We start from the raw sequence: 13674 nt of genomic DNA on the forward strand, positions 1-13674 counted from the left end.
TGATACAACTGTTTGAGGGATTGTTTTTATGCCCCCTCATCGCCTAGACCAGTGATTCTCAACATGGGGCAAAGCACTGTCCCCTAGGGCAGAGTTTTTAAAACTCACCCACAGAAGCCAATGCATTTTACTTCACGACATGGCACACATACCTTTATGCATATGTACCTGAAGCAAAGATTTCAGAAATCTCATTTTTAGTAATTGTCGTATACTTTGTTTTCTCTTAGTTTTTCTTAGGTAGGAGGGCTGGTTGAGACTTTCTCCATTGCTTTCACTTCCCACTGATGCTGTGGTTCTCAATGTTGTTTGCAATTGCTCAAGGAGCAATTAGAGTTTCTTGGAGCAGGAGCCCACAGAGCTCCTTGGGTGAAGGCTTTGCTGATTCTTGTGGCTTCTGACCACTTCCTCCTCTGAGCCTCACTCCCGAAATCTGGTCCAACCTTTTTCATAGCAAGTAGTGCCTGGCTTTGCATTTATTGACGTGTTTATCTTAGACTACAGATTTCTTGAGGGCAAGAGAATATTTCCTTCATTATTGAGTCCCAAGCATCCAGCACACAGTGGCCCCATCCCTAAAGCCTTGTTTTGAGCATAAATGGGTGAGCAAAGTAGAGAAGAAACCATCTCCTTTCTTGCCTTCCTGACTCTTCTTTGTCTTCCTTCCTGGATGTCCTTGGTCCTTACTGCTCTTGTTTTGCTTTTCATTCACTGGCCATTCCTCCTTAGCCCACTTCTGAATTAGCAAAATTGCCCTCAGCCCTCTCCCCAGTCTGTACTCTCCCTGGTGATCTCATCTATGCCTGTGGCCTCCACGGCTCACCGGCTGATGGCTTCCAAAACCGTGCCTCTAACCCCGCCTCTCTTCCTCCATCCAGAATGATTTTCCAACTGTGTGGGTAAAGCATTATCGTTGAGACCTTGGCTCCAGTGTCAGAGGCTGCAAGAATGGGTTTAGGTTTCAGCTCAAACACTGTCTCTTTCGAATTTAAGATCCATGTTGTCCTCATTAATGCATTTGGGATGATGGATGGTATCCAATTTGTAGGGCTGTTTTGAGGATTCAGTGAAACAGTGTGTCTAAACCTCTTAGCACAGTGCCTGGCTGCCGTAGAGTTGGTGCCCAGTAATTACTAGGCAGTATGACTGGGCATCTTCATCCGAAGGTCCTGCTGTTCCCCTAAACTGTTCCCCAAGCAGCAGCATCCCTCTTACACCTCTTACCTGTTTCCAAACCTCCTGACTTCCTCCTCAGGAATGCTCACATCAGTGGGACCTTGGTAGACACAGATGTGATATGGGGCTGGGAAAGACCTTTAGGGGACCCTGGCATCTCCACAGCCCTCGGCGTCTCTCGGCCAGATGGTTAAATCTGCCTGCCTTCCTGCCAGGCAGGCTCTCTAGTGCAAACTCCATCGGGCCTGCTCCTGCCAGACTGCACTTTGTAAGATGCAAAGCAGATCTGGCCATGCCATGCCCCTCACTGGCCCTGTCAAACCCGCGTGGCCCAGGGGCCGTGTGACACATTCAGTCTTTCATTGTCTGGTCCCTGGACCCTGTCTTCCACTTTCCCCTGTAATATACCTTGTTTCTTCCTTGGTACCTGCTGTTCCTCCTCCCGAAATACCCTAAGTTCTTGCCCCTCACCTGTCACGACTGTGATATTTGTCTCCTCAGTAGCTTGCTATCCACCTAGAACGCTTAATAAACTCTCAGGTAATTATTTAACCCCTGTATGTTTCCCATTTTCCATCCCGCTTCCCCAGCTGGCGAGCTCCTTGACACCAGGCAACATTTATTATTATTATTTTTTAAAAATGTGACTCTGTGTCCTGAGCTGCCAGCCCAAGGCCTTACATATAGTAGGAACTCAGTGATCTGTGAATGAAGAAACTAGAGAGTCTGTGCTTTGGAACGAGGAGACAGTATAATCAGTTCATACCTTTATTTATCCTGCGTGAGTATGTGTTCGGTACCGTGACCCTACTGAACCGTGAGTTTCTTGTGCAGTGCGCTGTGTTAGAGGCTGCAGCGTGTTGTGACATGTCTTGGGAACAGGAACTGTCTGACAGTGTGTTCTCTTCTGTTATTTAAGTTGCACACTCAAACACTTGACAAACATTCCTTTGGGCACTTACTTTGTACCGGGCACTGGGCAAGGCATAGGAGCGTATAGTAATCATAGCACAAAGATCCTTCTAATTATTATGCATCTCCTCTACTCTGCACCTAGGTTAGCTCGTGAGATCAACCTCCTCCTAAATAGAACAAACAGAGGCTCATATGAGACATTTCTTATCTAAGGGAATGCAGCTAATAAGTGAAGAACCAGATTGGAACCATGGCCTGCCTTATTTCTAAACTGATCGCCCCTTTAAACACTGAATGCCACCTCGTAGGTACAAATTATTGAATTTGTCTGAGGCGCTGAATATGCATTATTCTGATTTAATTCTCCTAACTCTCTGCAAGGCATTCTCTACCCTCATTTTTGGATAGGAGATGGGCTCAGAGAGGTAACCTGTGCGGCACCACACAGAACTTGTGACAAGTGGTGGAGCGGGGACACTCCTTCAGGTCTGCTGGACTCCCATGCCCATCTGTGTCCCCTTAGCACGTGGCATGGTCTAGCCAGGGGGCAGAAGACTGCAAGGGGAACTGAAGGTCAGTGCTGTGAATGCAAGAGTGAAACAGCAAGGGCGAGGAGCTGCCGGGTCAGCAAGACAGAAATGGAGGTAGCTGTTTCAGCTGTGTGCTCCAAAGTATGTTAAGTCACTCACTTATTTATTCACTCATCCATCAACTATTTTTGGGCACCTCAATGAGCTGTGTGTACTAGTGGCAATTGATACAGAGAAAGGCAAAATCATTTTAAAAAACCAAACCAAACCACACAGTCTTCGGAGAAGGGGATAGGGGATAAGACAGAGAAACAAATGGCCCACAGAAATAAGTGCTATGAAGAGCTTGTCACCAGGTAGAATTTACCGGGCTCGGAAGGTAAACCAGTAGCCCTCCCTGGGTTATGACGAGTCCATTCCATCCAACTTCTTGCCAGGCCTGCAAGGCCCCCTGGGATCTGTCCTGCCAACCCCTCTGACTTCCGACTTTGGTTCTCAAGGTTGTCAGATTCCTTTCTGCCAAGGGGCTTTTGCCCCTGCTGTTCCCATAGCCCGACACGCTCCTTCTCTAGCCTCTGCACTCGGGACAGCTCAGTGACTCCTCCTCGGAGAGGCCTTCCTTGCCGCCCTCCCCACTCACTCTTTGTCACGTCCTCCAGTCCTCCCTCTACTCCCAGCACCAATCACCACCCGAAGGTCAGTACAGTTTAGGGGTTAAGAGCATGGGGTCTGGAACTAGCAAACTTGGGTTCTGATCTCAGTTCTGACATTTTATTAGCTAAGTAACCTTGGGCAAGTTATTTAACCTCTATGCATCTCAGTTTTCTCATCTGAAGACGGGGACAGTAATAATGGTACTCCTATCTTAGAGTGTACATTGTGGGGATTAATGGAGCTTGTATATATAAGGCATGAATAGTGCCTGGCACTTAGGAGATATGTAATAAACCCAAACGAGTGAATCATCTTATATTCACTCGTCCATCCAGTACGAATTGTGTTTGCATGTATGGAGACTCCAGAATGCAGGGCTAGAAATACAATAGTGAGTGACCAGGGCAGGCACTGCGTCTGTCCACGGGGAGCTCACTGCCTGTTGGAAGCACTTCTCTTGTTGACACAGGTATGCGTTTTTGTTGTAAACTTTTCCTTAGAGGTCATCTAAACTCTTCCTATTCATTCTAGTTTCTATCCTCCTTGTGACCCACTTCCGGTCTTGGGGCTCATAGTGCTCACTGCACTTATTATGGCCTCAGATGACACAGCAGTCTGTGCATTTCTATACCCACATAATTTGTCGATTGCTTACGGTTGGGTCCCTTCCTTTAGCATTAGACTCATTTAGAGGTTTAGCTAACGAGGAAACAGTAGAAACTCACCAAGGAGATAACAAAACCAGGAAAATAAAAGAACTACAACCTCTTGGCTTCTTCACGTTCTGCTCTTATTGCTTAGAATGTCCCACAGCCACTCAAACCACCCCTTTCCCGAAGTCTGCTTAATTTCTTCTCACTTAGATTTCACCTCCTCTCAGCAGGAGGCCTTCCCTGACTTTCCCTGACGATGGGCTCTTGAGTAGACCCCTGCTCACTGCTCTGGGAAGACCTGCTGCTCCACCGCAGGGTAACTGTCTACCCCGCTGCCTCCCCCACATGTCTGCGTGTGCCATATGGCCTGGGCCATCTTCTTGTGCCTCATTCTCCATTGTGTCCTCAACCCAGCAGCACATTTTCCCTGTTAGCAAGTAGCATTCTTTATATAAGTATCGAACTTAGGTAGAGGACAAGAACCAATAAAGCAGGAAAATTAGGAAGCAATGATTTTTACTGTATTACAAAGGGTTTATTCACTTTACAAAGGAACTTTTGTTTCAGTATTCCATTGAATAGGGAGTCAGGGCTATTGCTATTAAAATGACCCCTTGCCCCCAACCACAGTGGCTTGACACCCACAAATAAACTTTCTCAATCATGTAACCTTCATTGTAAGTGTTCAATGAGCTGCCTCCCAAACCCTGCGGCTTCACCATCTCTATGCCGTTGGGGTCTTCTGCCATTGGCTGGCGGATGGGAAAAGAAAGAAAAGAGAGTCCCACAAGAGGATTTCTTCTGGGCCACCCCCCAAAGTGGCACACATCACTTCCCATCCCACGGACCCGAGCTCCGTCACATGGCCCTACAAACTGCTAGGGAAGCTGGAGAGACATTCCAGCTGTGTGTCCAGGAGGAAAGGGTGAATGCACAGCAGCGTCTTCCCTGGGAGCCCACGGAGGGTGTAGAGCGAGGCCCTCGTCTGCCTGCGGTGGGAGTGAAGAGCTGAAGTGATGTCAACTGTTTTGGCTTTGCAGACAAACTCGTGTGATCAAAACCTAAGTCTTTGCCTTGAATTCATCGAACAAGTTGCCAGGATACAGGGACAACTCTTTGGAATCCTCACTATAACAGCTCAAGAAGGTGAGAATATCCTGTGCCCGCCCCCGCCAATCCCTTTTTAAAATCTTTTCTTTGTGGTCTCTGACTGAGTCGGGGTGGTGGGACCACACTCGCTGACCTGACTGTGGGTTGTTTTAGGAGGACATTATGACGGTGTGCAAGTAATCAAATCGCGCCTTCTGCCGTGGCTGGAGGCCTCCTTCACTGCTGCTTCCATGGGAAAGCCTGTTGACAGCAAGGTCCCCTCTCTGCAGGTATGGATGCCAAAGGTTCCCCTTGCCTTTCAGCACCTTGATCAGGCTCCGGGAACTCAAACACAGGTTTTGACCTGGAGAGGGGCTCAACTCTACTTTGGGAAATTGGGACACAGGTATAAAAGGTGAGTAGTATGGTATATATTGGATTGAGTTTTCTCTTCAGACAGACCTGGATTCAAACATCAGGTTTGCTTACTTTCTAGTGGTGTGAGGAGGCCAGTCAATGAGCCCCGGCTTCCCCAGCTGTGGAAAGGGCTTGGGGATGATCTCTGTGTGGTGCACTGCTCGGCCCACACTAGGCATTCAATAGTAACTTTTAAAAGACAAAAATAGTCACGCAGACAGTTGGGGTACCCCGGGGGCCCAGAAGAGAAAGAGATTATTAGATAAGAAAAGCTCAGTATTCTGAAAGAGTGAAATAAAATTAATTGGAAAATTCAAGATAAGAAGAAAGCTCAATTCTGGTCGATCGATAAAGGGCATCCTAATTAGTGGCCGATCTGGGTGGCTTCCATGGACAGGGTCAGTGTTTTAGCAGCTGAAGATCAGACTGGAGAACATACACCTTGCTTAAGACATTGGCATTATTATTTTTAGGTTTTTTTTGTTTGTTTAATATTTTGTTAACTTTATTTGATAATTATTTTATTTTTTATTTTTTAAATTTTTTTAAAAATTTAATCATTGTTCAAATTGTATCTGGGTAAGCAAAACATTAGTGACCTTGATTTTAAATGTCTACATGGATCTCCATAAATGTCTTTCTAAGTGGAGGCGTGCTGAGCAGGTTATTCTAAGTAAGGGGGCCTCAGGTGGTGATGGCTGAAGGGTTTCTGTTAGGGGGTCACTGGACAGAATTCTTGTCCCTCTTCTATGGTCCCGGGTAGGTTGTCTAACCTGTCATGTCTTAGTGTCTTTGTGTGCTAAATGGGGGGCAATGTTTTTGCTGCCTAAGGGGGTCATTGGGAGAATTAAATGTGATAAGCATGAGAGGTAACTTACATGTTGTAAATTTTCTGTAAACATGAGTTGTCTTTAAGTAATTTTTTCCCCTGGGGATTTTCATATGCTTCTTAATTTTTACCTACTATGCATGTTATTCTGAATATAGAGATATAGGATGATATTTAAATGTCTTTTTTTTAACTTGAGGTATAATTTACCTACAGTGACAGCCATAGGTTGATGAATTTTGACAAATGCATATTATTTCCATGTAACTCACAACCCTACTAAGATATAAAACATTTCCCCCACTCCGGGGCATTCCTGTGCCACTCCTCAGGCCTGTCCCCGCACCCAGGGCAGCCGCCCTTCTGATTTTTCCATTCCAGGCCACTTTTGTCTGCCCTAGGACTTCCTGCAAATGGACCCACACATTACGTACTCTTTATTTTGTGCTTGGCTTCCTTTGTGCAGCATCATACCTGTGTAGTCTGGCCACGTTGTTTCATGTGCTCAGACTATTTTTTGATGCGCGTATCTTCCCAGGACACGTTTGATAAGGAAAGACAGAAGGAGTCTGGTGCTCGGGATCGGGACTTGCAGCAGTTAGACTCGGAGCTGAGCGCGACTCGCAGCCAACTCAACCAGGTTCAAGACGAGTAAGAGGAATGCAAGTTATCTTTTTCCAAAAAGAGTTGTTCGTTCTTCACTTTAATTTTTAAGTTTGAAAGGACAAGCATGTACAATTGTTTGCTAATAATAAATACGGTGTGTGTGTGTGTGTGTGTGTGTGTGTGTCTGTGGAGTTGGTGTCTGTGAATCTGGGGCCAGCGTTTCCCCAGTGTGTTATGGTCCCTACGGCCCAGGTTCTCTTAGCTCCATCCCTGGAGCTCCTTCCTTTCCACAGGCCCCTTATTGGCCCACATTTATAAACAGAGGAAGATTGTTACACGAAAAATCTACTTTTTAGGGAGAAGAATAAGAAAAGATGCAGAGGGAACGGGTTAAGGAGGGCAGATAGGAAAACTAGGAGAGGAAGCAAGATGAAGCAGATTGCGTTTGTCTGTGAGCTGCACTCGTCTGGGGGTGAGACTGAGTGATCAGGCTCTTTAAATGATGAGCAATTCAAGAGTCTGGAATAACCATTAGTTATAAAAATGTATTTAAAAAAAGTTAAGCAGTGCCAGGTGGCAACAGATGTCAGATTCATGCTGTGTACAAAACCAGGGTAGCAAGCTGGAGGAATCCCTGCAAAGAAAATGGCTAACTTTGGGTTGTACTTGAGGAAGGGATTCATACATGCATGAAACTGCATTTGACGTGCCTAACAAAACACCATCAATCAGTAAGGCGTTTCCTCCTCCTACGGCATCGATCCACTGTTGACCTGGGCGGGGCAGCAAGGAATTCTTTTTTCAGTAGTTTGGGCTTCTGATGGGATAGGGCGTGGCCTTCTGCCTTGTTCTCTGACAAGATTTCTTCCTAAGGCAAACATCTCTACCGATTTTGTTTTGCCCGATTAGAAAACACAGGTTTCTTGCTCAAATTGCACACAACAAATAAGAGGATAGAAGTGCAAGTCACCCATTGTCTTGTCGCTGTTAATATTTGGGTGTATTTGACTCCAGACCTTTCTCTTTGTGTGCACTCTGTGTGCCCCTCCACACACCCCCGTTCACTATTCTAATTGGAACCTTCACCCACGAGCAGTTCTATAGCTGCAACAGTCATAGTTGGCAAATGTAAGGTATAAAAAGCACAATTCCTCTGAATTTCTACAACCTAGTTTAGCCAACATCAGCTGATTTGGAGTGGGGTGAGGAAAATCCTTAGGTTTGCTCCTTCTTTTCTGGTTTGTTGTAGTTCCTTTTGTGTAAATACTCAGTTAATTGCAAGTCCAGACTTTCATCAGGGGCCCTGTGTGCCCTCTCCAGGGGTCTCGTTGCCCTCTTCCTTCCTCAGACTGACATCTAGGGGCAGAGGGGTGCTTGCCTGTCCTCCTGGTGCTGGGGGAGAGAGGCTTTGGTCTTGTACTGCCTGCTGGGTTCTTGCACAAAGCAGTTCCATCGGGGCACTAAAGCCTTGTGCTAATGGGTGCCGCGCTGTGGCTTGTGTGGTTAGGTCTCTGGGGCATTGACTGGCCACTGCCACTGCTGACTAGGTGCCTCCATTTGCCTCTTGCTGCTTCGAGGTTGTGCTGGTTCTCTCCTTTGCCTGCCCCAATAGGAGCCAGGAATTCCTCCCTCCCTCTCTTGTCACTATAGTTCTGTAGTTAGCTATAAGGGGCATCTCGGACTGAGAAACTATGACTGCATGCATTTTTGAAACTTCTAATTTGCAAGTAATATGAAATACAGAAAATTTGCAATAAGAGTACTAAGAACACCCATATACCCTTCCATATAGCTTTGCCCTGTTTGCTCGATCATCTGTGTGTGTTTTCTCCTTCACTATCTATACATCCCTGTCCCCCACCGTCCATCTGAAAGTTGCACACAGGAAAGTGCTTGTTGCTTTTCTCCGAATTTCCTAGGGTTTTTTGTTTGCTTTGTTTTATGAACCCACTTGTGATTCATATTCTATTTTTATTTAAGGCCTCACACCTTCTGTGGTAGTCAGCTCCCCGCTCCCTCTCCTGCTCTGCCTACTTGTCTCTAAGGCCAGGGTGCTACCTGCTGTGGAACGAGTGACCCACCCAAGGAGGTGCCCCTGTCTGACCTTGTGGAGACCAGCTTGGTTGTGACTCAGTTCCGAAGGTGCACATTCCGGCGCAGTGCTGAATGGCTCAGGTCTGCCCAGGACTGACGAACTCCAGACAGAGGAAGTCTGTTCGATTTTATGCCTGGACTCTGGTTAGGAATCTCACTTTTCTGCATTTCCTATGTCCTAATCAATTAGACTATCTAGTTGAATCTGCTTCCTAAGCATCTCTCACACTTGTCCCCCCCTCCTTTTTTTTCTATTTTACTGCCCTGGTTCAGACTTCTGATACCTCTTGCCTCAACTCATTGCCTTCCAACTGGTTTCCCTGTTTCCATTCTTGGCTACTGCAAGCCATTTCTCACAGAGAAAATATAGGTATATTTTTATTGTATTATGTCATTGCCACACTTGAAAGCTGTGAGTAGCCTTCCTGGGGCTCTGCAGCTTTGAGTGATCTGACCCTGCCTCTCACGTCACCCTCATGCCAGACTGCCCGCACCTCGTCTGCCGTCTGCTGCTGCTCCCCTGCGAGGCCTTTGCCTGTGTCCTTCAGAGACATGGAAGTCTCCCGCTGGCCGCTTGTGTGGCTGGGTCCTGCTCGTTCTTCAGGCCTCAGCTTAAGTGTGACTTTCTCAGAGTCTGTTCGTGACCACTATACATCAAAAGGTCTTTCCTTTTTCTTTCCTCAAATTCTCTTTCACAGTTAGGAATTGCACTTCCCACGATTTGGAGCCTTCAAAAAATCGCTAGCATATTTGTAAGCCGGTGGACTGGAAACTCCCGAGGGTTACTTCCTTGTACTGAGGTTTTAACACTGTTGTATCTGCAGCACCCAGCGCCATGCCTGGTGCATAATAAATTTTCAATAATTTGCTTAATGAAAGAATAAATCCATAACAAGAATTTAAGTAAATATTCATATGCTTAAAACAATTCTTGGCACATGAATGTACCTCCCCTTCTTCTCTCTGTATGTCATCCAAGGGCACCAAATTAGCATGTATGTTTGCTTATGTGTATATGTGTTCACATGTATATGCCATGTTTTGGAAGGAAAAACCTGCTTTATTCCTGCTTTCTCCTCCTTCATTTCTTAGCCCACTTTGTTCATTTAATTTTTTTCTACAGTTTTCTCTCTCTAAAGTGTTCATTTTTCCATAAATATTTTTAAAAACCTCAAACACATTCACATTTGAACTAGATTACAACAATCTCCTTGCAACTTGCAGTAGGCCTATTGTGGAGTTACTGCTTCTATGGCTTTATTTCAGGCTTTAGACATTTTGATCACTCATTTTTGGGTTTTTAAAAAATATATCTACTATGTGACAGGCACTTTTTTAGGTGCCGGGGATAAAGAGATGAATAAAATGAAGTCTTTGTCCTCGAGCAGTGCACAGTGTGTCTGTGGTGATACTGCCGGCGTGAGCCGAGTGCTGCAGGAGCTCAGGAGAAGGGGAGGGCTCAAGGGCGGCCTGGGGAGTGGCTCTCGGAGGATGAGGACCTGTTGTGTGGGTCGCGGTGGCAGTGTCTCTCTCTCTCAGCCTCAGGACTACTGTGACGAAAGAGTCCAGATGTTCTAGGGAAGTAGGGTCCCCTAAGTCGAGACTCCTTTGCCAACGCATGATCTCTCACAGCACGAGGACAACTTAACTGAGAACCATTGGTCTTCGTCCACTGTCATCCAGGACATTCCAGTTTCCTTTTAAATTTAGGTAGGCTTAAAGAAATAGTGCATTTACTATGATTTGCCTGCAGTGGGGAGAGTCATTACAACTCACAGTGACCGAGTTATGTGAAAAACTCAGGAAACTCGTGCTTAATAAGGGATGGAAGTCAGAGGCAGAAACACACAGGATAGGCTGTAGTCAGGTGTAATTATGGAGCACTGTATAGGTGGGCAAATAATTTTTTTAACATTTAGGAATTCTGGGAAAATTAAGTCAAATTCAACTTTACTGTGCCAAGTAATCAGAAGAGGCAGTAATATATTGCAGAAAATGAAGACCTTATAGAGCGAGGCAACCTGGACACCTGGTGTAATTAAAGCAGACGGATTAGGAGGGTGAGAAGGAGGAATTGAACAACTTTACTACATAGTCTTTTAGGGGGTTGTAGCTTTATAACTTCTTTGTGTTTGACACAGGAAAGACGCTAGCATGCTTTTGCATCTAAGTGCACCATAACATTTCCAATGTCATCTGATTGAATGCAGATGTCTTATAATTTGATCTTGTTTATGTCGAATTTGTATCGTATGCCAAAAGTTCCCGAGAGAGAACCTATGCCTTGATTTAGAAAGTCTGCCAGTTTTGGAAAATCTGTCTTTAGTTACTGATTTCTCTTACAGTCTGGCTGAAAGCGCAAAGCCTCTTGAAGCAACCAAGAACAGATCGGCCATATCCCTTTTGGCTGCAGAGGAGGAAATAAATCAGCTAAAAAAGCAGTAAGGAAAAAAAAATGACAGGATTATTGCAGCCCACTGATTAATCTTTGAATTTAGCTTTTTTGGTGTTCCATTACAATATGAAAGAATCTGTTCACAATCAAAGAGGAAAGGGAACAATACTTTTATTAGTGTTTTATATATTTTTCTTGCTATAAAAACGTTACCTGTCTACTAAAGAGAATTTCCAAAGTACAATGTAATATAAAGGAAACTAGAAACCTTTTCTTAATTCTAGAACCAGTTATTGTTACCATTGGATATTTCTTCCAATTCATACATTAGAAATAGAGTTAAGACTACAAAGTAAGTGTAAGTTTACAATTTTGGACCTTATTTGTTCACTTAACATTATTTTTCTCTATCACTAATGAAAAAAAAAACCAAACTGCTGCAGAACTTAGTTTTGAATGGGTGCATTGTATTCCATCATTCTGGTATTTCCCTAAGATTGACTATTTACTCTGATACACTTTTCAACATTGGAAATAACATTGTGATGATTTCTGTGGCAAATCTTAGTTTAAATTTCAGACTATTTTCTAAAGATAAATTTCTAGAAGGGAAAGATAAATACTGATCCTTCCTTGGTTTTCATTTTGATATTTTCACCCCAAAAAGAGCAAGTGGAAAATGTATTAAAACCCATATGTGTAATATATATATATTTACATATATAAAAATATATATTTGAATATATATATATATATGAATATATATATATTCATATGGAAATATATATATATATATTTCTAACCCTGGCTGGCATAGCTCAGTGGATTGAGCGTGGGCTGCGAACCAAAGTGTCGCAGGTTCAATTCCCAGTCAGGGCACATGCCTGGGTTGCAGGCCATGACCCCCAGCAACTGCACATTGATTTCTCTCTCTCTCTCTCCTTCTCCCTCCCTTCCCTCTCTAAAAAAAATAAATAACTAAAATCTTTAAAAAAAAGAAATATATATATATATTTCCATACGAATACCATTCTATTGTCTTCACACATATTCCGATTGTTTTGATTTCTTCAGCAAACCCCTAAATTACAGCTTGGAGCACCATTCTGCTTTCCACTTCTGTCTCCCCCTCATCATTTCAATCGCTTATTCCTATCTGATATACCCGCTCAAATGCAATGATCAGATTACCCAGTGATTCTGTTCTTTGCTGTTTCTAGCACAGCTTTTAATCCCGCTGCTGCATTTTTAGCATCTCCCCATGCTTCTCAGTCTTACCCCTTCCCTTGTCATCTTACACCGCTGTCGTTTTCCTCCCAGCAGGTCCTCTTCTTACGGCTTTCGCTCCTGTCTGGTGATGGCCGTACCTCTTTGTATCTTTACGAGGATGCCAATTTCATTTCTAAAGCTTTGTTTGTTTCTGTCATACGTACACACTTCTACCCAGTATTGTGCATGATATTCAATTTCCATTGTCATTTCCCCCCATAGTCTATCTTCAGAGATAATATCTTTGCCTGGCTTTTGGACAAATGCTTCTAGAATTTTGTGCAGTTAGTATCAGTCCAACCTAGAACAGTATGACCACAGGCCCACTCTGCTTTTGCTAGAGGATCTGCATATGTAACTCTTGTTCAAGAGCCTTTTCCAATGCAAGCTGCAGACACGGAGTGGCTCCCTGACCTGGCGAGTCTACTCTTTGCTAATTTGGTTTGTTCCTGCGTATTTTCATTCGAGTTTTCCAATGCAATAATGGCATACGAAGTAGAGTAGCTTTTATTTTAAATGTGCCAACTGTTGCTTATTACCTTTCCTTCTTCCCTCTCTTTTCTTTCTTTAATTTTTTTTTCTTGTTCAGGCTTAAATCTCTTCAAGCCCAGGAGGAGTCCCGCCACAGAAATGCAGCGAATAGGATCTCGGTGCGTAGGACCGCAGAGCTGCGCGCTGAGCCTAGGACCCCTGAGCAGAGAAGAACGAAGGATCTCGGCTCCGACAAGCGCGGTGCGGACCGGTCAGACAGGCGCATCTCGGAAAGGTCAGACAGGCGCATCTTGGAAAGGTCGGACAAGCGGGGCTCGGACAGCTCCGACAAGCGCAGCTCCGACAAGTCTGACTCAGAAGTGATATCTGATTATGAGAAACAGCTCCGAACGCTGAAGGACGAGATCGCTGTTCTGTCTGCTGAAAAATCTGTACTCCAAGGAAGGTCCGGCACATTCTCACAGAGCTTTTCATTTAAGTTCCTTTTGTTTGTGATAAAAGCCTGGTTTGGGGGAAAAAAAAAGTAAAATGACATCTTTGAATCCATACCCCTAC

General features: G+C 44.6%; 1 protein-coding gene across 5 annotated transcripts in view; it reads left to right on the plus strand.

Moving 5' to 3' along the window:
* Positions 1-13674, plus strand: part of SPATA18 (spermatogenesis associated 18) — a 36808-nt gene that overhangs the window by 7537 nt on the left and 15597 nt on the right. For 3 of the 5 annotated variants that reach the window (XR_004901958.1, XM_036020451.1, XM_036020466.1), the window contains 5 exons: positions 4969-5074; positions 5192-5307; positions 6802-6914; positions 11309-11404; positions 13217-13564. Coding sequence is in view for 4 of the 5 variants with exons in the window: in XM_036020451.1 (XP_035876344.1) it covers positions 4969-5074; positions 5192-5307; positions 6802-6914; positions 11309-11404; positions 13217-13564 (779 nt within the window). In the remaining variant the exon portion in view is untranslated. The remainder of the gene's footprint in view (positions 1-4968; positions 5075-5191; positions 5308-6801; positions 6915-11308; positions 11405-13216; positions 13565-13674) is intronic. The other 2 variants (XM_036020456.1, XM_036020460.1) reach the window with 2 other exon arrangements.

This window comes from Phyllostomus discolor, chromosome 1, assembly GCF_004126475.2.
Source record: "Phyllostomus discolor isolate MPI-MPIP mPhyDis1 chromosome 1, mPhyDis1.pri.v3, whole genome shotgun sequence".
Classification (NCBI taxonomy): domain Eukaryota; kingdom Metazoa; phylum Chordata; class Mammalia; order Chiroptera; family Phyllostomidae; genus Phyllostomus; species Phyllostomus discolor.